General features: G+C 44.1%; 1 protein-coding gene across 1 annotated transcript in view; it reads left to right on the top strand.

Moving 5' to 3' along the window:
- Positions 1 to 6,385: 6,385 nt before the first annotated feature.
- The window catches only part of Parl (presenilin associated rhomboid like), a 31,088-nt gene continuing 13,581 nt past the window's right edge, over positions 6,386 to 23,892 (top strand). The window contains exons 1-4 of the mRNA XM_048347022.1: positions 6,386 to 6,547; positions 12,897 to 13,092; positions 13,535 to 13,675; positions 18,792 to 18,840. Of these exons, the coding sequence (XP_048202979.1) occupies positions 6,423 to 6,547; positions 12,897 to 13,092; positions 13,535 to 13,675; positions 18,792 to 18,840 (511 nt within the window). The 5' untranslated portion in view covers positions 6,386 to 6,422. The remainder of the gene's footprint in view (positions 6,548 to 12,896; positions 13,093 to 13,534; positions 13,676 to 18,791; positions 18,841 to 23,892) is intronic.

A 23,892-nucleotide genomic window follows, 5' to 3' on the forward strand; every position in this document is an offset into this window, starting at 1 on the left:
CCTATAAATGGACTACTCAAAGAACAGTGGACTTGGGAGCAGGCCAGGTAACCCACTCATTTTTAGTCATCCCTGACTGCCCCTATCCATTGCTTGGATGTGACCTCTTAACAAAAATGAAAGCTCAGATACAGTTACAGGCTGTGGGGCTTCTGTGATGAACTCAAGAGAAAAGCCTGTTAGTATACTTAAAAACTAGCAAGTTAGGAGAGGAGTATAGGCTATACCAGCATCCCAAGCCTAAGTCTCTGGAAAATGAGTGGCTACGGGCATTTCCCTAAGCACGGGAAGAAACTGGGGGAATGGGATTGGCAAAACATCGTCCTCCAATCTTTGTGGAACTCAAAGCCAGGGCCGACCCAGTAACAGTTTTCCAGTACCCTATGTCACTAGAAGCAAAGAAGGGGATCACTCCTCACATCAGAAAATTGTTAGATTTAGGAGTTCTGAAGCCCATCCAGTCAGCCTGGAATACTCCACTGTTGCCTGTAAAAAAAGCCTAATTCTAATGATTACAGACCAGTGCAAGACTTGAGAGAAGTTAACAAGAGAGTAATGGACATTCATCCAACAGTCCCAAACCTGTATATCCTGCTGAGCTCCCTGTCACCGAGCCATGTGTGGTATACTGTGTTGGATCTAAAAGATGCCTTCTTTAGCCTGCCCTTAGCCCACAGAGCCAAAGCTACTTTGCATTCACTTGGCATGATCCTGAAATCGGGAAAAGTGGTCAATTGACCTGGACCAGGCTGCCTCAAGGATTCAAGAATTTGCCTACCATCTTTGATGAGGCATTACATGAAGACCTGAGTGAGTACCGCTCCAAAAATACTGGAATAAGTCTATTGCAATATGTAGATGATTTGTTAATAGCTGCTCCAGACAAAAATAGCTGTCTAAAGGGAACAGCTAGGCTCTTAGACTCTTGGCAATTTGGGCTATAGGGCCTCCACTAAAAAGGCACAAATTTGTAAACCTGAAGTCACCTATCTGGGCTTCATATTAAAAGAGGGCAAGCGTTGGCTGTCAGATGCACGTAAAGAGACTGTGCTGAAAATCCCTGTGCCTAAGTCAGCCAGACAAGTCAGAGTTCCTGGGGAACAGTGGGCTATTGCCAGCTGTGGATACCTGGGTTCACTGAGATGGCCAAGCCTCTATATGAAGCCACCAAAAACCTCCCAGAATTTCATTGGACTGAGCAGAAGCAAAAAGCCTTTGAGGCAATCAAGAAAAGCCTTCTGGAAGCCCCTGCCTTAGGCCTACCTGACGTGAATAAACCATTCATATTGTTCGTGGCTGAAAATAAAGGAATAGCAAAAGGGGTGCTCACCCAGCCAACTGGGCCTTGGAGACGGCCAGTTGCCTACTTGTCAAAGATATTGGATCCTGTCGCCATTGGGTGGCCTCCGTGCTTAAGAATAATAGCTGAAGTAGGGCTGGGAATATGGCCTAGTGGCAAGAGTGCTTGCCTTCTATACAAGAAGCCCTGGGTTCGATTCCCCAGCACCACATATACAGAAAATGGCCAGAAGTGGCGCTGTGGCTCAAGTGGCAGAGTGCTAGCCTTGAGCAAAAGGAAGCCAGGGACAGTGCTCCTGCCCAGAGCCCAGGGCCCAGGACTGGCAAAAAAAAAAAAAAAATAGCTGCAGTAGCCCTCTTGGTAAAAGATGCAGATAAGTTGACTCTGGGACAGAACCTGACTGTGGCCACTCCACACGCTCTAGAGGGGGTGCTAAAACAACCGCCTGACCAATGGATGAGCAATGCCCGCATGGTCCATTACCAGACCTTGTTACTTAACCCGGTACATATCAGCTTCTGTGTACCTGCAGCATTAAACCCAGCAACTCTGCTGCCAGATGTGGATCTGGAAGTGCCTCTGCATGATTGTGAGCAGATCCTGGCCCAAACACATAGCCTTCGGCCAGACTTGCTGCATTTACCATTATCAAATGCTGAGAACACCTGGTTCACCGATGGCAGCAGCTTCCTTCGGGATGGAAAAAGGTATGCGGGTGCAACAGTTACTACGGACACTGAGATAGTGTGGGCGGAGGCACTCCCCCAGGGAACTTCTGCACAAAGAGCAGAACTAGTGGCACTAACAAAAGCTTTACAGATGGGAAAAGGAAAGAGACTAAATATCTATACGGACAGCCGGTACGCTTTTGCCACCGTACACATCCATGGAGCTATCTACCAAGAGAGGGGGCTACTGACAGCCAAAGGAAAAGCCATTAGAAACAAGCAGGAGATTTTAAGCCTCATCCGGGCCCTATGGGAACCAGCAAAGATTGCCATTATGCACTGTCCGGGTCATCAAAAGGGAGTTGATTCTGTGACTAGAGGGAATAATCTGGCCGACCAGGCAGCTAAGGAAGCAGCCCTCCAGCCCGGAGCAGAAATATTGGCTCTAGTAGATCCAGGGCCATGAGCTTTGCCTCCGGTGCCCCAGTATTCCCAAGAAGACTTGGAGTGGATAAAGAAAATTCCCAAGGCCCACAAAACCCCAGACAGAGAAGGAAACAATGACTGGTGGAAAACTTGTGAAGGGAAACTTATCTTGCCACAAGGGCTGGGTAAGGGGGTCCTTAAGAGAATCCACCGAGCTTCTAACATGGGAACCCGAAGAATGCAGGACTTGCTCTGACGCTCCAAAGTGAAAATTAGACAAGGAGATCAACTTATTGAAGATATTGTTAAAAATTGCAAGGCATGGGCTGGGGATATAGCCTAGTGGCAAGAGTGCCTGCCTCGGATACACGAGGCCCTAGGTTCGATTCCCCAGCACCACATATACAGAAAACGGCCAGAAGCGGCGCTGTGGCTCAAGTGGCAGAGTGCTAGCCTTGAGCGGGAAGAAGCCAGGGACAGTGCTCAGGCCCTGAGTCCAAGGCCCAGGACTGGCCAAAAAAAAAAAAAAAAAAATTGCAAGGCCTGTCAGCTTACCAATGTCCCCAATCAACAAGTTACTAAAGGAGCTTGCCTCCGTGGGGATAGGCCAGGCGTGTATTGGAAGTAGATTTCACAGAAATTAAACCTGGAAAATTTGGATACAAATATTTGCTAGTTTTTGTAGACACCTTTTCAAGATGGGTTGAAGCTTATCCAACAAGGCATGAGACCACAAATGTAGTGGCTAAGAAGATCCTGGAAGAAATCCTACCCAGATATGGCTTCCCATCCACCATTGGGTCGGACAACGGACAGGCCTTCATCTCAAAAGTAAGTCAGGGAATAGCCGCTGCACTGGGGACGGATTGGGGATGCATTGTGCTTACAGACCCCAGAGTTCAGGACAGTAGAGAGAATGAATCGGACTCCAAGAGACCTTGACTAAATTGGCCTTAGAGACTGGCGCAGACTGGGTGTTACTCCTTCCTTTTGCTCTGCTTAGAGTAAGAAATTCTCCCTATCAGCTTGGATTTACTCCTTTTGAAATAATGTACGGGTAGCCCCCGCCCATTATCCCTAGCCTTCAGACTGAATTGCTTGCTGATTTGGATGATACTGAATTTTTGTGTAAACTTGATTATTTGCAGCTCGTGCACAAGAATATGTGGCCCCAACTTAAGGCATTATGATTCTGCTTCTGTCCCTACCCCCCATTTATTCAGACCAGGGGACTGGGTGATCATCCAGAGGCATAACCCCAAATCCCTAGAACCACAGTGGAAGGGACCCTATGTGGTGCTACTGACTACTCCCACCGCCCTCAAGGTAGACGGCGTCACCACTTGGGTCCATTGCTCCCACGCCAGACCAACTGACCCCTTTACCCTGGAGGACGACTACGGTGGTGGAACTTGGGAGGTCTCCAAACACCCCACTCAGTCGCTTCAAGAAAAGTTAGAATATAATTTTCTTTTTGCCTTCTTTCTTTGCTACCCAGGAGACTAAGGTTATAGGTTCCTGGCTAGGTAAGGGCAATGCCCCTCAGTCAGCCAGAAGAAGCTACAGAAGATGGATGATCTTCACCCATCAGCCCCCCTTAAAACCAAGGGACCAGAGTTGTTTTTGGTTACAACTTTGGGGCCCTATTGGCCCATGCCTTATCTCTATATCATCCCCTAGACATGGAAGCCATTGAAATGGACAGAATGGAGCCATGATTGGCTCCCAAGGTACCAAAGAGAAAAGGCAGAAATGAAGAGCCAGACTTCGAAGTCAGGCCCCACTTTAACACGCCAACCTGAGATAAGCAGGCCCTGTGAGCAAACCCAGGACAAGCTTATTAGGGCCCAGCCGGTCAAGAACTAATTGCTGGGAATGCTTAACTCTAACTGCCCCCAGAATGCCTCGAGCCCTGTGCCTCGAGCCCTGAGCCAATCAGATTTGTATCCGTGTCCTAATCTTGCTTGCTTGAACACCTGATTGCTGTAACTTTGGTTTTTGCCTTACTTGAACACCTGATTGTTGTAACTTTGTTTTTTGCCTTTATAAGCCCTGTGCAATCGCAGCTCAGGGCTTCCTCCTAACCTCTGCTGTGTCGGTGGGTAGGATAAGGCCCGAGTTGCAGCTCGCCTGAATAAAGTCTTGCCTTGCTTTTGCATTTCGGAACGTCTGAGTCTCGGTGGCCTTCTTGGTGGTCGTTTCGCGACTTGGCACAACAGGTTTAAACCCATGGCCCCAAGCTCACTTGGTTTACTTGTTCAGCAGGCACTCTACCACTTGAGCAGTATCTCCATCATGGCTTTTGTTGTGCCACTATTGGGGCTTGAACTTAGGGTCTAGGTACCCTCCCTTAACCTTTTTTGCTCAAACTAACCCTCAATACCACTTGAGCCACAACTTCTTTTTTTTATGGTTAAATACAGATAAGAATCTCTCATATTTGTCTGCCTTGGCTGGCTTCAGATCTCAGCTTCCTCAGTAGAGAAGATTACAGGTGTGAGCCACCAGCAAACGGCAAGCCTGACTTTTTTTTGCTGGTTAATTTGTAGATGGAGTGTCATAAACTATTTTTTTTTGCCTGTTTAGGGGCTTGAACTCAGGGCCTGGGCACTGTCCCTGAGCCTCTTTGTGTTCAAAGCTAGTGTTCTACCACTTGAGTCACAGCACCACTCCCAACTTTTTCTGAGTAGTTTATTGGAGATTGAAGTGCCAGACTTTGAAGTCAGGCCCCACTTTACCATGTGAACCCCACTTTACCATGCAAACCTGAGATAAGCAGGCCCTGTGAGCAAACCCAGGACAAGCCCATTAGGGCCCAGCCAGTCAAGAACTCTAACCGCTGGGAATGCTTAACTCTGACTGCCCCCAGAATGCCTTGAGCCCTGAGCCAATCAGATTTGTACCTGTGTCCTAATCTTGCTTGCTTGAACACCTGATTGTTGTAACTTTGTATTTTGCCTTTATAAGCCCTGTGTAATCGCAGCTCGAGGCTCCCTCCTAACCTCCGCTGTGTCGGTGGGTAGGATGAGGCCCGAGTTGCAGCTCGCTTAAATAAAGCCTTGCCTTGCTTTTGCATTTCGGAATGTCTGAGTCTCGGTGGTCTTCTTGGTGGTGGTCTTGCGACTTGGCACAACAGAGATAAGTCTCATGGACTTTTCTGCCTGGGGTAGCTTTGAACCATGATCTTCAGGTTTCAGCCTCCTGAGTACCTAGGATTATAGGCATGAACCACCAGCACCTGGCTCATAAACTTTTTCTTCCCGAGCTGGCTTCTTCAGTCCTCTGGATCTCAGTCTCCTAAGTAGCCGGGATTATAAGCTTGCACCACGGACATATGGCTAAGAATCACAATGCTTTACAATGAGTAGAACAAATGTCATTACCATTTTTTTCTTTTAAGGCTATAAGCAAATTTGTCCTTCACTCTGGAGGACAACATTACCTTCCAAGGTTGGTAGCAAGTTGCTATAAAAATTTGCTACACACAGCGTGTGGCTCATGCCTGCAATCCTAGCCACTGAAGAGGCAGAGATCTGAGGATTGCATGATACTCTTTCTCCAATTACTTAGCCAAAAAAAAAAAAAAAGAAAAAACCCAGAAGTGAAGATGTGGCTCAAGTGGTAGAGCATTAGCCTTGAACAAAACAGCTCAGGGAAAGTGCCTAGGCCCTGAGTACACGCCCCACAATGGACACACACACACACACAGTAGATTCTCCCAAACTCAGGTTTCTTCACTTGAGATCCAAATCCACTGCATGTTCCACATCTATTCGACCCATGACACATTAGTCATGCAAACACGATGCTTGTAATGCTCAATTATCATAATCGTCTCTTGTTGACGCTGAAGTCTTCAGTCCTTGCCATCATCCAACGGGGTAAAAATCAAATCCCAGTATTCCCGCTAGGCCTTGAGCCGGCGCTCTAGCCCGGGGCTCCACACTCTATGGTTCGGCTTCGCCCCGGAAGTAGTTCCGCGGTTGGGGTTGGTAAGGTCGGGCCATGGTGGTGCAGAGGTTGGGAACATGGCGTGGCGATGCTGGGGACCGAGAGGCTGGCGCTGCGGCCGGGCATGGGCTCCGCCGGCGGGCGCCCATGTCTGTGAGGAACTCCCCCCTGCCCTGGCCGCCCCGCGGCTGCTCGGACGCAGGTAATGGCCGCCATTCGGGGCGTCTCGGCTCCGGAGGTGCAGCTTTGGGGGCGGGGGGTGGAGGCCGCCCGGGGCCACGCCGCCCGGAGCCGCGGCTCCTCCGTCCCTGGCCACTTCCCCTTCTTCCCCCACTTCCCCCCCCCCCCCCCCCCCCCGCTTTCCCCAGGCTTGGCCTGCTCCAGCCCTCGCCCCTCTCCCGGCTGTGCGGCGGCGGCCGCCCCGCCCACCCCCAGGAGCCCACTGCTCTCCCCTAGCATGGGGTCGAGAACTTCGCCGGGCCTTTGCGGGGCCTTTGCGAACCAGGCGTCGTAACCCCGGTGGGACATACTGAAGCCAGCCTAACCGTAGTGGTTTTGCACCGCGGGGAGAATGGCAGAGCTGAGATTTTATCTTCTCAGTCTAGATTACAAAGCCTCTGTTACCTACAGTGTTCCCTTTAGCGTAGAAAGAGCGTGGAGAGGACCAGAGTTCGAGGCGAGTTCTTGCTTTGTTCGAAGAGAGGCTTTCTTGTTTAGGAGTTCAGACGGTGGCATATTTGGTTCCTAAAAGCTTTGGAAAGAAAACCAGCCTAGGGCTGGGGATATGGCCTAGTGGCAAGAGTGCTTGCCTTGTATACACGAAGTCCTGGGTTCAATTCCCCAGCACCACATATAGAGAAAACGGCCAGAAGGGGCGCTGTGGCTCAGTGGCAGAGTGCTAGCCTGGAGCAAAAAGAAGCCAGGGACAGCTCAGGCCCTGAGTCCAAGGCCCAGGACTGGCCAAAAAAAAAAAAAGAAAAGAAAAAGAAAACCAGCCTAGCCTGCCATGTGAAATGTATGGACTATCGGTGTTTGCTGTTTTTGTTTTTTAACCTAAGGAGGATCTAAATTACTAGAGAAGAGAGACATCCCTCAACAGTTTGAAACTCTTATTTGTATTGACTTTGAAATTTCATCCAAAATTTCAACCTTCCCGATTTCCGACTTGTTTGTATGGGTGTCTCAAATATATCTGGTTAATAGTAGCAGGAACGGGCTAAATCGTTGTAAAATAAGGTTTCACTGTGGTGGAATTGTTACCTAAGAATTACCTGGTGCGGACACACTCACCAGTAATAGCAGTGTGCTCAGGAGGCTGAGACAGGAGGAACAGGAGTTAGAGGACAGCCTGAGCCACCCAGTGAGGCTGCATCAAAAAACAAAACAACAATAAAAAAAGTGTTTGAAGACTGTCATTTCTCAGACCCCACCCTAGTCTATAAAATTAGAATTAGGAGAAGGATGGGAAGAGTAGAAGAACCTGTATTTCGTATATGCATGCCAAGTAAATTCATCAGGCATTTGGAAAGCTTGCATGCATTGTTTCTGGTGGGGGGTGGGGTGCAGAATGGAGGAGTCAGGTGGAGGTGGTGGTAGATTTTAGTGATCCTGATGCCACTGTTAATTCCAAATCACATTTGAGATAGCATTGTGTGTGTGTGTATGTGTGTGTATAGAAATGTCATATTAAGAAGCAGTGGGTGTGGGGGGCTGGGAATATGGCCTAGTGGTAGAGTGCTTGCCTTGCATACATGAAGCCCTGGGTTCAATTCCTCAGCACCACATATATAGAAGTAAGCCAGAAGTGCGCTGTGGCTCAAGTGGTAGAGTGCTAGCCTTGAGCAAAAAGAAGCCAGGAACAGTGCTGAGGCCCTGAGTTCAAGCCCCAGGACTGGTAAAACAACAACAACAACAGAGGAGGAGGAAGAAGAAGAAGAAAGCAGCAGTAGCAGCAGCAGCAATGGGGAGCTGGGAATATGGCTTAGCAGTAGAGGGCTTGCCTTCTTTGCATGAAGCCCTGGGTTTGATTCCTCAGCACCACATAAGCAGAAAAAGCTGGAAATTGCACTGTGGCTCAACTAGTAAGAGTGCTAGCTTTGAGCAAAAAAGGAAGCCAGAGACAGTGCTCAGGCTCTGAGTCCAAGCCCCAGGACTGGAGGGTTTGTGGGGGGGCGGGGGGAGCAATGGAGCTGGATATGCTGGTGGCTTACTCCTGTAATCGTAGCTACTCAGAAGACTGAGATCTTAGGACTGATTGGAAGCCAGCCCGGGCAGAAAAATCCCCATGGGACTTACCTCCAATTCACCACTCAAAAACCGGAAGTGGAGCTGTGGCTCAAAGGGGTAGAGCACCTGCCTTGAGTAAAAGGACTCAGGGACAACACCAGCCCCTGAGTTCAATCCCCAGAACTGGCAAAAAGAAGGAGAAGAAAAAAGCAACAGGTGTGTTGAGTGTTTTAAGATTTTAAGTACACATCAGGTACTGGTTATAGAAAGGTTAAGAGAAAACTAGCTTGGTAAAACTAGCTCCAGGAAAAAATCAGATGTAAAGACCACTTGGAACTACAAACCATAAGAAACACATATGATGTTAAAGGTTAACACCTGATTAAAACAAAATCTTTCATTTGGAAAGCTTGCCATTCATCGCCGTTCCATTAATGGTTACACGGGAAAACGCACTACACAGGGATGTAGGTAAACCTGAAATACAGTATTTGTGCCTTGCTTCTGGAAATAGGTACTGAAAATTAACATGGGATGTAAGTTGCCTTCTTTATAATCTCAAATAGGGAAGTTTTGAGTTCCTGTGGTTCTAAAATTAGTATGCTGAAGAATGATTCAGTACATAAGATTGTGATGTAATATACCTGGAGTGGGGGCCAAGTATTGGCTTGAGCACTGTCCTTAAGCTTCTTTTTGCCAGTACTGGGACTTGAACTCAAGGCCTAAGGAATGTCCCTGAGCTGCTTTTGCTCAAGGGTAGCACTCTACCACTTGAGCCACAGCACCACTTCTGGCTTTTTCTCTTTATGTGATGCTGAAGAATCCAACCTAGGGTTTCGTGCATGCTAGGTAAGCACTCTACCACTAAGCCATGTTCCCAGCCCTGTCCTTGAGCTTTTGTGTTTTGTGCTCAAGGCTATCACTAAGCCACTGGAGCCATAGTTCCACATCCTGCTTTTTGGTGGTTAATCAGAGTTAAGAGTCACAGGGACTTTCCTGTCTGGGCTGGCTTTGAACTGCAAATCCTCAGATCTCAGCCTCCTGAGTAGCTAGGATTACAGGTGTGACCCACTGGTGCCTGGCTCAATGATGTTTTTACTAGGTAAATAAAACCATTTCAAGAGGTTCTTGAACAATTCTTTCTTAATGTATGTGATAGAGCCATCCCTTGCCATCCCTTGGGAGACTGGAAAGTTAAGTGGAGTCCATGCAGAAGAGCAAGGCACCATAGGCAACCATAGTAGTAACAGCAGCCAGTAGGAGCTATTGAGTGTTAAAGAAAAGTGATGAGAGGAAAGAAGAGTATGCAGTATGTTGAGTGCATCTTTCCTAGCCATTACAGAAAAAGCAGGTTAGGGAAAAGGATTAGAATTATGTTTGGATTAGTTGTTGAGTGTATACCCAGGGCTATTTATTCATAAAACATTAATCAGGCTCTGAAGGGAGCTCAGTGCAACATAGGATTAGATAAATTTGGGACTTCCTAAATAGGATTTTTATTTGTTTTGGTGGTACTGGAATTTGAACTTGTCTTTGCTAGGCAGGTTAAAAAAAGATTTATTTTTCCTTTTTAAAAATTTTATTGACAAGGTGATGTACAGAGGGGGTACAGTTACATAGTAAGGTAGTGAGTACATTTCTTGAAAAAAAGATTTTTTTGAAAGGAATATTTGCTGGGCATTGAGGTATACACCGGTAGTCTATGCCATTTGACAGATGAAAACAGCTACATATTTGAGGTCAGTTTGGGCATCTTATTGAGAGACACTGTCTGGAAGTAAATAAGGTTTGTGGCTATACACTAGGGACAAGCCTATAATTCTAACTACTTGGGAGGCTGAAAATACGAAAATCAAGGCTCAAGGTTAGCCCAATGAGAAAAGTTTGGGAATCCCCTTTTTAACTTGTGTCTAGGCACAGCATGTCATGCCAAGCTGTGTTGGAGGCTATTGGTGGGATTGAAGGTCCAGGCTTGCCCAGGTGAAAAGTCCAAGATACTCAGTCTCCAAAGAGGGAAGCTGGGCATGTGGAGATAGAAAGCCTAAAGTAGGCGGATTCCACACCAGCATGGAAAGGGAGACTCTGTGCTGAGCCTAGCCAGTAAAAAAGTGGGGCTGGAGGCATGGCTCGGCAGTACTCTGCCTAGCAAGCACAGGTCCTGAGTTCAAACTTAAATTCTGTCCCCTATCCCCCAAAATTCTAGAGATGGAGCTCAGTGCTTGCTTAGATGTTGTGGGTGTAGGTTCAACTCCATCTCTGTCTTTCTATGTCTCACACATACTAAATGTTACTTATTTGGAAGTATAAAATTTGGTGGTACTGGGTTTGAACTAGTACTTGCTAGGCAAATTTTCAAGTCAAATTATCACCCATCCTTCATCATTACTATGTAATTTCTCAGAGGAAGAGAAAGGGCATTGTAGGCAAGAATAGTAGTAACAGCAGCCTGTAGGCTCTGTAAGAGAGAGTGTATCAGGAACTGTTGAGTATTTAAGGAAAAGTAAGAGAGAAAAGATGCTGTGTGTTTAGTGTTGATGTTTAAAGCCATTGGTGTCACCAGCCATGAAATAAACAGTTGCACTAGGAATGAAAGATGTTATTTTACAGAGTTGGTGTTTTTTTTTGTTTTGTTTTTTTTTGGCCAGTCCTGGGCCTTAGACTCAGGGCCTGAGCACTGTCCCTGGCTTCTTCCCGCTCAAGGCTAGCACTCTGCCACTTGAGCCACAGCGCCGCTTCTGGCCGTTTTCTGTATATGTGGTGCTGGGGAATCGAACCTAGGGCCTCGTGTATCCGAGGCAGGCACTCTTGCCACTAGGCTATATCCCCAGCCAAGAGTTGGTTTTTAATAGTTTGGTAAGGATAAAGGAGAGTGATATGAACTTTTAATCTTAGTGATCAAGAGAACTGTGGTCTACTTGAGTGAGTAAGGAAGTCAAAAAGTGAAGCTGTTTATAGGGAAATAAAAAAAATTTCCAACAGGGACATATCTAAGTAGAAATATTCATATATAGCTGGAAATGCAGGGCTAGGGTAGGATTAGAGAAACATTTGAATTAGGTTAGGACTAGAGAAACGTATTTGGATTATTTACCTGTGTAGAAGTCATTCTGGTTCTAAAAATGAATTAATTTATTTTAATCAAATGTGAGCATCTTGTTTCTGGGTCTGGGTTTCAAAGCTGAAGCAACATGCCCACCCCTGCTTTAGAAGACAGCTTGACCTCCTCAAGAAATTACAGCTTTACATAAGAAAAAGTTTGAAGAACTTAACATGGATTGGGTTTGACTAGAATAAAACAACCATTGGAGCCTTGACTGTGTCTCTCATTAAGAGAGAAGAAAAGGAGAAACTATCATGAGTGTTGAAGATGAATTTGGTTTTGGTTTTTGTTTTGTCAGTCCTGGAGTATGAACTCAGGGCTTGGGCACTGTCCTTGGCTTCCTTTTGCTCAAGGCTATCACTCTGCCACTTGAACCACAGCACCACTTCCAGCTTTTCCTGTTTATGTGTTGCTGAGGAATTGAACCCAGGGCTTCATGCATGTAAAGCAAGCACTCCACCACTAAGGCACATTCCCAGCCCTTGAAGATTAATTTAGAAAATAGGATGTACAGTCCTAGGACTGCATGGAGCCCATAGTAGTTTGTTATTGTTTTTTAAAGGCCAAGCTATTAGAATTCAAACTATAAAACCCCTTTCAAATATATTTGGTAAGTATTCTCAAAACAGTGAAATAGGAGAGAGGTAGGAGGAATCTATCACTTCATAATGGTTAATACTTATCAAGGGGAATTATGACTGTAAGCTTGGTTTGTTTGTCTGGTGGACTCAGGACCTCACACTCCGGATTGGATTGCTTGCTCATGCATGAGACTTCTGTCACTGGAGCCATGCCTCTAACCTGGGTTTTTGCTATTTGGAGATGGAGTCTTTCAGACTTTTCTGCCCAAGCTGGCTTTGAACTGTGATCCTTCAGATATCATCCTCTTGAGTAGCTGGGATTACAGGTATGAGCCACTGGCTTCCTGCTAGTCTAATACATTTAAATGTTATTCTGGAATTGACTTCAAATAAGATAAAACTGATCTTTGCTCATTAAAACTGACATTTTAAAGTTGTCTAATTGTGGAGAATGGATACAAACTATTTTACTGGTCAATACAAAGTAATGGTGCAAACTAGTGTTCTAACATTGCTGTTAGTTTGTAACTTGTCTGTTGCAGAATTCTCCCTACATTTAGAGTCCTAGCTCTTCTTGGACTTTGGAGTGAGAATAAACTGAGATGGTAATGATATTTCTGGTATTTCTGTTTCCTACCCCATAGGTTTAACTTCTTTATTCAGCAAAAATGTGGGTTCAGAAAAGCACCCAGGAAGGTGGAACCACGGAGATCAGATACAGGGCCAAGTGGAGAAGCTTACAAGAGAAGTGCTTTGATTCCTCCCGTGGAAGAAACAGTCTTTTATCCTTCTCCCTACCCTATCAGGACTCTCGTGAAACCTTTTTTCTTCACTGTTGGGGTAAGAGTTCACATTACTGAATGTTACCAGCTTGCTGCAATATAGTATTCCGGTGTTGTTTGTCTTGGTTGTATTTCTTTAGAGCAAGAACAGGGGTGTGTGGCTAGTGGATCAGCAGGAACTGGGGTGCTACACACATGAATTTGATTACAGAATTAATTGAATAATTGCTTTTAGAATCTAGCCCAGCTGTATGTAAGCCTTGGAGAAGAAATTTCTAGGCCTTCTATTTGGTATAGCATTTTCAGCATCACTAAGTATTTTGAATTTTGGACTTGTTAGAAACAGACCTGAAGGTACTCTAAAGTTCATAAAATGGGAAACAAAAAAATGTTCTTGTCACCAATGGGATTTCTATGTGGCAGGTGAAATATCCTTGGGGAAAGAAGGTGGATACATTTCTCTATTAAAATTATTTTGTAATATATTTAATTGTATATAGTTTACAGGCTGTGCATTTGGATCAGCTGCTATTTGGCAATATGAGTCACTGAAATCCAGGGTCCAGAGTTATTTTGATGGCCTAAAAGCTGATTGGTTGGATAGCATAAGGCCACAAAAAGAAGGAGACCTCAGGAAGGAGGTAAAGATAAACTTTGTTTTATTTTAATTACAATTTTAAAGCATTTTTATTTAGTGGCAACAGTCCATGCATTCATAGATGTGAAGTCAGTGTACTTAACATTCTTCTTTAGACTCCTTTCATCACCATGAGTATTAGTGTGTTATATATCTAGGAATATTATACTTGACAATATTCCAAGAGTTTGTCCCTCTACCCATATGCCTCAGAAGTGAGCACAGAAGATTGGCGCCAGTGGCTTACGCCTGTAATCCTAGTTAATCACAGGCTGAGATCTGAGGATCATGATTCAAAGTCATCCTGGGCAGGAAAATCCTTCAGACTCTTATTTCCAGTTAACCACCAGAAAACTGGAAAAGATGCTATGGCTTAAGTGGTAGAGTGCTATCTAGCCTTGAGCAAAAATTGCTCAGGGGCAGTGCCCACACCCTGAGTTTAATTAACCCAGTGACCACCACCACCACCACCAACAACAACAACAAAAAGAACACCACGTACAGTTATTTAAAAAAATATCTGGGAGCCAAGTGTAGTAGCTCACACCTATGATCCTAGCTAATCAGGAGCTGAGATCTGAGGATCACGGTTCAAAGCCAGTCTGAGCAGAAAAGCCTTGAGATACTCTTTATCTCCAATAAACTACCAAAAAGCTGAAAGTAGAGTTGTGGCTCAAAGTGATAGAGTGCTAGCTAGCCTTGACCAAAAAATTAAAGGAGGGGCCTGGGAATGTGATAGAGTGCATGCCTAGCATGCATGAAGCCCTAGTTTCGATTCCTCATAGCTCATAGCTGGTACTCTATCACTTAAGCTATGTTTCCAGTTCTGATTTTTTTTTACTGATTAGAGTTAAGAATCTCCAGGATTTGTCTCTCTATGCTGACTTTGAGCTGCAACAGTCAGATCTCCTCCCTAAGTAGCTAAAGTTATAGATTTGAGCCACCAGTACCCAGCTCCAAATGGGTTTTATTTATTTATTTAGGTTTTTTTTTTGGGGGGGGCAGTCCTGGGTCTTGGACTCAGGGCCTGAGCACTGTCCCTGGCTTCCTTTTGCTCAAGACTAACACTCTACCATTTGAGCCACAGCCCCACTTCCGGCTTTTTCTGTTTATGTGGTGCTGAGGAATCAAACTCAGGGCTTCATGCATGCCAGGCAAGCACTCTGCCGCTAAGCCACATTCCAGCCCCCTCCAAATGGATTTTTTAAAGCCTCTTATCAGTTGTGAGGGGGTTATAGCTCAGTTCTAGAACACTTGAGTAGTGATGCTCAAGGCCCTGTGGTTTGATCCCTAGCACCACCATCTTCTCAGTGGGGTACAGGAAAGAGATGTAAATACATGGAGCATGCACATTTTCCATTTACTTTGTATGTCAACTGATGGCTTTCTATCCTCCTGACTTTTAAGTTTCCTTCTAGGTAAACCATATGAATCTTTAAAAAAAAATTATGTGTCAGTGTTTATTGAGAACTGAAGCCATAGGTTAATGTGTTTCCAGCTCCATTTTGTTTCCAAGCATCTTTGTCCTTTTTATAATACATCAATGCTCTTCCAGTTTGGAGAGAGTGTTGATGACTCTAATGAGTCCCCTCTCCCCGCACCTGTTTTTTTTTTTTGCCAGTTCTGGGACTTGAACACAGGGCCTGGGAACTGTCCTAGAGGTTCTTTTGTTCAAGACTATCAGTCTACCACTTGAGCCACAGCTCCACTTCTCTTCTGACTTTTCTTTTGGTAATTTATTGAAGAGAAGAGTTTCATGTAGTTTCCTGCCTGGGCTGGCTTTGGATTGGGATCCTCAGATCTTAGCCTCCTGAGTAGCTAGGAAGCCCGTGGGCTTTCTTTTTTTGCCAGTCCTGGGCTTTGGACTCAGGGCCTGAGCACTGTCCCTGGCTTCTTTTTGCTCAAGGCTAGCACTCTGCCACTTGAGCCACAGTGCCACTTCCGGCCGTTTTCTATATTTGTGGTGCTGGGGAATCGAACCCAGGGCTTCATGTTTACAAGGCAAGCACTCTAGGCCATATTCCCAGCCTTTATGGGCTTTCTTGTTACTAATGAGAGTTTGAAGTTCTATCCTTAGAGGAAGGAGACATTCTTCAGTTTCTGAAGAGATATTACAGAAGCATGAGCACTCCCTATTGTAGAAAGAGGCTTTATACAAAAGAATAAGAGTATTTGCAGGTGAAAACTGACAGCCAGGTTTTTACTTAGTATACTGTATTTTAAAAGATAGTAAAACTGCTAGGAGTGTGGCTTAGTGGTAGAATGCTTTCCTAGCATGCATGAAGCCCTGGGTTCGATTCCTCAGCACCACATAAAGAGAAAAAGCCATAAGTGGCACTGTGGCTCAAGAGGTAGAGTGTTAGCCTTGAACAAAAATAGAAGCCAGGGACAGTGCTCAGGTACTGAGTCCCAAGCCCCAGGACTGGCCAATATATATATATATAGTAAAATTGATTCTAGAGTCCTGAATCACAATAAGGTTTCCAGCACATTGCTGTACTGTGAAGTTCTAATACCTAGATCTACCCAAAAGTTGTGTTTTTTTTTGTTTTTTGTTTTTTGTTTTTTGTTTTTTTTTACCCAGTTCTGGGGCTTGAACTCAGGGCCTGGGCATTGTCCCTGAGCCTCTCTGTGCTCAAGGCTAGCCACTTGAGCCACAGTGCCACCACCTCCAGCCTTTGCTGTTTATGTGGCTCTGAGGAATCAAACCCAGGGCTTCATGCATGCAAGGCAAGCATGCTACCACTAAGCCACGTTCCCAGCTCCCCCTCCCCCAAAATGGTTCTTTAGAATGATAAAACATTACATAGAATATATATACATATATTATCCAAGGATAGATTTTAAAATAATAGTCAAACCAATCACAGGTTAGACTATATAAAATCCATGCCCACTAAAAAAAAATGAAACCTTTACAAAAAATGCATGCCTGTAATCCAAGCTACTCAAGAGACCTAGGGCATGTGGTTCCAGTTGAGCCTGGGCAGAAAAAGTCCACAAGACACTGCCTCCAAAATAACTCCCCAAACAGCACTGGAGACATAGATCAAGGAGTAGAGCAGCAGATAGGCAGCAAGCTGAGCAAGCACAAAGCCTCAAATTCGACCCAGTACTGCTGGGGGAAGAAAACTGAAACAACTATGAATATAATATAGAAAATGAAAGTCTTTGAATCTTTGTCATGCCTAGGTGCGTGCCTGTAGTCCCTACCATCTGGGAAGTTGAGGTACGAGGACTACTTGAGCCTAGGAGCTCATTGCCAACGTAGGCAACAAAGTGAGATCTTGCCTCAAAAAACAAAGCAAAACAAAAAACAAAAACAGGGACTGGGAATATGGCCTAGTGGTAAAGTGCTCGTCTCATATATATGAAGCCCCGGGTTTGATTCCTCAGTACCACATATATAGAAAAAGCCGAAAGTGGCACTGTGGCTCAGGTGGCAGAGTGCTAGCCTGAGAGCAAAAAGAAGCCAGGGACAGTGCTCAGGCCCTGAGTTCAAGCCCCAGGACTGGCAAAAAAAAAAAAAAAACCACCACCACAAAAAAACAAAACAAACAAACAAAAACCCCGAAACAGCTGAGCACTGGTGGCTCATGCCTTCATGCCTGTAATCCTAGCTTTTCAGGAAGCCAGCCCAGGCAGGAAAGTCCATGAGACGCTTCTCCAGTAAAACTACTCAAAAAAGCTGGAGGTGACACTGTTGCTCAAATGATAGAGCACTGGCCTTGAAGACAAAGAGGCTCAGGGACCGAGCCCAGACCCAGAGCAAGCTCCTGGATTGGCAAAAAAAACACAAAAAACAAAACACAAAGGAAAGGAAAGCCCTGGGAACCCCATTCATACTGGTACAAAGATGGTCTGGGAAATCATATACATATTAAAATTATAGCAATGAAATTGTATATACATTAATCTATAATTTTTTAACCTTGATTTTTTCCCCTCATAATGATATCTGGTGCAATGTCATAGAATAATTTTTTTTTTTTTTTTTTTTTTTGCCAGTCCAGCAGCTTGGACTCAAGGCCTGAGCACTATCCCTGGCTTCTTTTTGCTCAAGGCAAGCATCTGCCACTTGAGCCACAGTGCCACTTCTGGCCGTTTTCTGTATATGTGATGCTAGGGAATTGAACCCCAGAGCTTCATGTATATGAGTCAAGCACTCTTGCCACTAGGCCATATTCCCAGCCCTAGAATAACTGTTTTGTTTTTTGTTTTTTGTTTTTTGTTTTTTTGGCCAGTCCTGGGCTTGAACTCAGGGCCTGAGCACTGTCCCTGGCTTCTTTTTGCTCAAGGCTAGCACTCTGCCACTTGAGCCACAGCACCACTTCTGGCCATTTTCTGTATATGTGGTGCTGGGGAATTGAACCCAGGGCCTCATGTGTATGAGGCAAGCACTCTTGCCACTAGGCCATATCCCCAGCCCCCTAGAATAATTTTTAATTAAGGGAAATTTTATATTCAGCAATAGCAAAAAATATTTTTGTCAAACTTCAGTGGTTGCCAGTGAAGAGGTCAGGGACAGTGCACAGGCCCAGAGTTCAAGCCCCACAATGAACCAAAAGAAAAAACAATTTTAGTACAAATCTTTTTAGAGAGTTCTAATTTTTGTTTATGTGGAGACAGTCTCACTATGTTGCCCAGGCTTGTGTCACATTCCTGGATCATGTAGTATGGCCTCTACTTCACTAGTTCTATAGGTTTTCACCATCAGGCCCTGCACCTCAGTTCAAATTTTGAAACTAGATAGGACCTTGTTGAATAACCAATGCTGTCTTCTGATCCTCAGAACTCAGCCTCCTGAGTAGCTAGGATTACAGGCATGAACTACTGGTGCTCAGCTACTGTCCCATTTTATGTCAGAAAACCAAGGGTTAAAAATAAAATATTTGATCATTGGTTCTATTTGTAGAATGTAAGATGTCTCTATTAAAAACAAAACCGAAGAACCAACTCCAATACATGCCTTTTTCACTCTACCACGTTTATTAAGTCTATTGGTCATCTATAGTTTTTATAAATGTGAGATCAAGACACAAGCATTTCTTTCTAGGTTTCATTTTCCTAACCAGGGAGTATTTCACATACAATGATATGCAATTCTCCTTCTGTTGTAGATTAACAAGTGGTGGAATAATCTAAGTGATGGCCAGCGGACTGTGACAGGTTTGTGTTAGCTTACACATTTTAGCCATTCAAGGGAAGAGAAATCAAACCAAAAGGTACAGTATGCCACAGGAAATGACTTTCATACTGTACTCCCAGTGGCCTAGAAGACAGACTTTCTGTACCTATCAAGAATAATGTAGCAGTATGAAAAGTAGTGTAATTCCAGCACTGAGGAGGCTGAGGCAGGAGAATCAAGAATTTGAGGCCAGCCTGGATTACAATACAAAGTAAGGCCAGCACCAATAAGTAGTGTGGCATAAAGGTTTTCATAATGCTCTGGGCCACTTATTTACTAATTTTGATCTAATATGACATTGACCATATGATCAGTAGAATCCGCTTGTGAAATAGTAATGATTCTCTTCTTAAAAGAAACCTTTTTTGTACACAGGATATTATTCTCTCCCCACTTTGCAAGGTTGCCTACAGAGCAGTTGTCTCCCTTTTTATAGGTATGAAATTGCCTTTAAAAGAAAGATTTTTTTTTTTTTTTTTTTTGGCCAGTCCTGAGCCTTGGACTCAGGGCCTGAGCACTGTCCCTGGCTTCTTCCTGCTCAAGGCTAGCACTCTGCCACCTGAGCCACAGTGCCCCTGCTGGCCGTTTTCCATATATGTGGTGCTGGGGAATTGAACCGAGAGCTTCATGTGTAGGAGGCAAGCGCTCTTGCCACTAGGTCATATTCCCAGCCCCAAGAAAGAATTTTTTTGAAGGTTCAACTACGAGGCCTGATTTTGAGAATCAGGTCTAGCTCATTCCATTACCAGCTTACTATCAGTTCTGCTATGCTATTTTTAAGATCCTCTTTAAATGTAAGCATGCAGTACATCACTGTGATTATTTTGTTCTTTGTTAATTTTGACGGAAAGACATATCTCGCTCTTCAAAGTAACATTGGTACAATATTTAGTTGTTTGAGAAACTTGGAAAAGTGGGTTTCTAAGTACTTGATAATTTTGATTTCTAGAGAATAGCAAAATGTCCTTTTTCTCAAACAGGTTTGATAGTTAAGAGTATTGGTGTTTGTTTTTTTCTGTACCTACCAGAGCAGAGAAATGATGTTTATTTTCTGTTTCCTTTGTCTGAAAGGCTTAATTTTTCCCACCTTGTTAGCCTGGTTTAGTCTTTAAGCTTATGATTGACATTGCTTCCCTTAGAAAAAGCACTCTCTTTTTTTCCTGAGCTCATTGTAGTTTTTGTTGTTTATACCACCTAAGATCTTTAAATATTGACAAGAAGGATGAGATTTTCCATGTTGTTATAGCACCTAGCCTATACTTTGCACAAAGTAGAGGCACTCTGATAAAATCTATTGAACAAATGAGAATGGGATCTTGAACCAATGGTTTGAGATTTTTCAGAATACGTGTCAAGTAAGTCTCTAGTCTTGACTGGAGGCTCTCCACAGGTTCTTTTCCCTCAATAAACCTATGCTAGTGTTGGGGGAAGATATGCTGTCATATCAATGACTAGAGTTGATCAGGTGCTGTAATTTTAATAAATCCAATGGCTTCAAAGGTGGCTGTATAGAAGCACATCTATTCACTCAGGTGAGATAGAAGGATCATGAGTTTTGATGCCATCTCACCTCTACAGTATGACCCTTTTGGAAAAGGGCTGGGCATGGTAGCTCACACTTACAATCTAGCTGCCTAGGGAAATCAGGAGGCTGTGAGTCAAGGCCTGCCTGAGTAAAAGTTAGTAAGACCCCGTCACAGTCAATAAAGCTGGCTGTCGTGACATGCATCAAGTCATCTTATCTATGTGGAAGTTGGAAATCGGAGGGTCTCAGTCCAGCTTGGCCTAGGCATAAACCCAAGGTGCTGCCTGAAAAATAAACAAAAGAACTGCAGGCACTGCCCAAGTGTCAGAGTACCTACCTGGCAAGCAAAAGGCTCTGTATTCAACCCTCAGAACCACCCAGAAACAAACAGAAGTACATCTGTTTCCACTGTGATTAGTGTGATTAGTTGTGTTTGCTTTGCTTTATAAAAGTAACCAAAATTCGTAACAGTTCCTTAGGGTAGCAAAGTTTTTATTTATTTATTTATTTATTTTTGCCTTTTTTGCCAGTTCTAGGGCTTGAACTTGGGACCTGAGTGCTGTCCTTGAGTTTTTTTTGCTCAAGGCCAGCACTCTACCACTTGAGCCACAGCACAGTGCCACTTCTGGCTTTTTTGAGTACTTTATTGGAGATAAGACTCTCACAGTTTCCTGTCTGGGCTGGCTTTGATCTCAGCCTCCTGAATAGCTAGGATTATAAGTGTGAGCCACTGGCACCAGGCTACCTTTGGTATTTTAGGTACAATTTCACTAATAGTTGGTAACTTGTATTCTTTGAAGGCATAATGTTTTCTGCTATTTAAAGGAAGAATGGGTCAGTTCAGAATTTAAAATCTTACCAAGGGTGAACAAATGCAACAGTGGTACTCAACAGACACTATGTTGCAAATGAACTATACAACTTGTGAGTGGGGACCAGAAGGAAAAACTGGAAAAGAACAAGGGAAGGGGTGAGAGAGAAATGTACTCACTACTTGACTTGTGTGACTGTAACTCCTCTGTATACAACTTTATAACAATAAGAAATTAAAAGAATTTAAAATATTTTCTCATGCTGGTAAATACTTTATTAAAATAAATCTCTTAAAAATTGAAGAACTGGGGCTAGGAATATGGCCTAGTGGCAAGAGAGCTTGCCTCATATACATGAAGCCCTGGGTTCAATTCCCCAGCACCACATATATAGAAAATGGCCAGAAGCAGCGCTATGGCTCAAGTGGCAGAGTGCTAGCCTTGAGCAAAAGGAAGCCAGGGACAGTGCTCAGGCCCCAAGTTCAAGGGCCGGGACTGGCAAAAAAAAAAAAAAATAAATTTTAAAAAAAAAATGGAGAACATGCAATAGAGAGAGGTTAAGTTGTAATCTGTCTAGCAATTTGAGTGTTTGCTTAACATAGTCATGCTAAAGATTTTGAATCTATGTTGTCTCATTATCTAGGAGACTTTAAAAGGCCGAGGAAATGCTCTTTGAGCAGTTGGGTGACCCTTAAGACTACTTTAGTAGGAGCAGTTCTCAGTTACCTATCTACAGAGATTCTCTGGGATAAACTGGATCTTTAGTTCCATCTTGCCTCCTTTAGAGATGCTTGCTAGTCCAGCTGGTCTTGCTTGCTTTCCTAGTTGCTCCTTTTACACTGCTCTTAAGTGAGTTGGATCAGCTCCTCATCTAATGAGGAATGACAGATTTATTCTGCCCAACTTTCTTTCCTTGCATCTAGATGTTCTTAGTAATATTTCTCCTTTTTTTCTTGCCAGTCTTGGGGCTTGAACTCAGGGCCTGGGCACTGTCTCTAGCTTCTTTTTGCACAAGGCTGGCACTCTACCACTTGAGCCACAGCACCTCTTTCGGCTTTTTCTGTTTATTTGTTGCTAAGGAATTGAACCATTTTTCATGCTTGCTAGCTTTACCTCTAAACCACATTCCCAGCCCACTCTTTTTTTTTTTTTTTTTTTTGCCAGTCCTGGGCCTTGAACTCAAGACACTGTCCCTGGCTTCTATTTGCTCAAGGCTGGCACTCTAGCACTTGAGCCACAGCACCACTTCTGGCCTTTTCTATATATGTGGTGCTGAGGAATCGAACCTAGGGCTTCATGTATACGAGGCAAGCACTCTTGCCACTAAGCCATATTCCCAGTCCCCATTCTTATATTTTTAAAGAACTTGAAAAGTTTGAACTGCAAAGTGTTAAAGCTGAATGAGACCAGAGCCTTGCTCTGAACTTTGCTTTGTAGTATTCATACCTACACAGCAGCAGCGTGGAAACTGTGGGCCAGAGATTTCTCACATGTATCCCAGCATTTCCTGTAAGGATTCCTTGTTCTCTGAATCTATTTGGTTTCTGGATTTGGATGGCATTGTTTTAGGTCTGGCAAGTTTAGACAGCAAAATATTTTAAATGCATTTGGTTCCTGAGTTTCAGCTAGTGAAGGGCACTTCCAATTTACCCATATTGATGCTCCTTATGTAGCTAAAGTGACAGGTGTGTGCCACTCGTGAATGTTCTTTTTGGGCTTCCCTCAGGTTGAGAATCCTGCTCCACTTCCTGAGTAGCTATCCTTACAGGCATGAACCACATTGCCCGGCTTATGTTTCATTTTTAAGGTAGAGTTCATGGTGAGGTGAAAACTTTCCCTTTATAGCTGATATTCAGTTTGGAGTCCCTAGTGTGGAACAAACTGTTCTCTTTCAACCTGTCCTTGAGAATAACTTTTTTATATTTTTGCCTGGGGTTTGAACTCAGGGCCTGAACACTGTCCCTCAGCTTTTGTGCTCAAGGCTAGTGCTCTACTACTTGAGCCACAGCTCTCTGCTTCAGGTGTTTTGTGCTTAATTGGGGATAAGAATCTTACAGACATATCTGCTCCAACTGGCTTCGAAACATGATCCTCAGGTCTTAGCCTCCTGAGTAGTTAGGATTACAGGCATGAACTACTGGCATCTGGTGAGAATCACTTCTTTAAAGATATGGTAGAGAAGTAGCTTTAATTCCATACAAAGTTTACTTTTTTCATTTATTTTCCAGCTGGCATGTTTTGCATTGGATGTTTATGCATATAATCTATAAGTGTACATATATTTAGTTGTTTTCTGGGCGTGTGTAATCAGAGAAGTTTAGTGGCCCCTGGTCTGTGAAATGAGAAAATTTGATTACACTCTGTTCAGGGCCACTACTCTTGTCATAAATTGCCAGAAAGGCTTTGTGAGTCTGGATGGAAAACTTGCCAGCGTTAACTCTCTGCATATTGTTTCCTTCAACTGCCATTTTCAAGTCTCCTCCCTTGTATTCATTTCACCAGTGCTCTCCTCAGGGCTGTGGGGCTCTATGCTTTCTAGACGTCTGTGTTCTATCACTAGCTTAAGCAGGTGGCCAGTGGAACTGGACTGGCAGTGAGCAGAGTAGTGGTTGTCATTTTTTTTTCTCAAATTTTTATTATCAAACTGACGTACAGAGAGGTTACAGTATCATACGTTGGGCATTGGATACATTTCT

The sequence above is a fragment of the Perognathus longimembris genome, chromosome 5 (genome assembly GCF_023159225.1).
Source record: "Perognathus longimembris pacificus isolate PPM17 chromosome 5, ASM2315922v1, whole genome shotgun sequence".
Classification (NCBI taxonomy): Eukaryota; Metazoa; Chordata; class Mammalia; order Rodentia; family Heteromyidae; genus Perognathus; species Perognathus longimembris.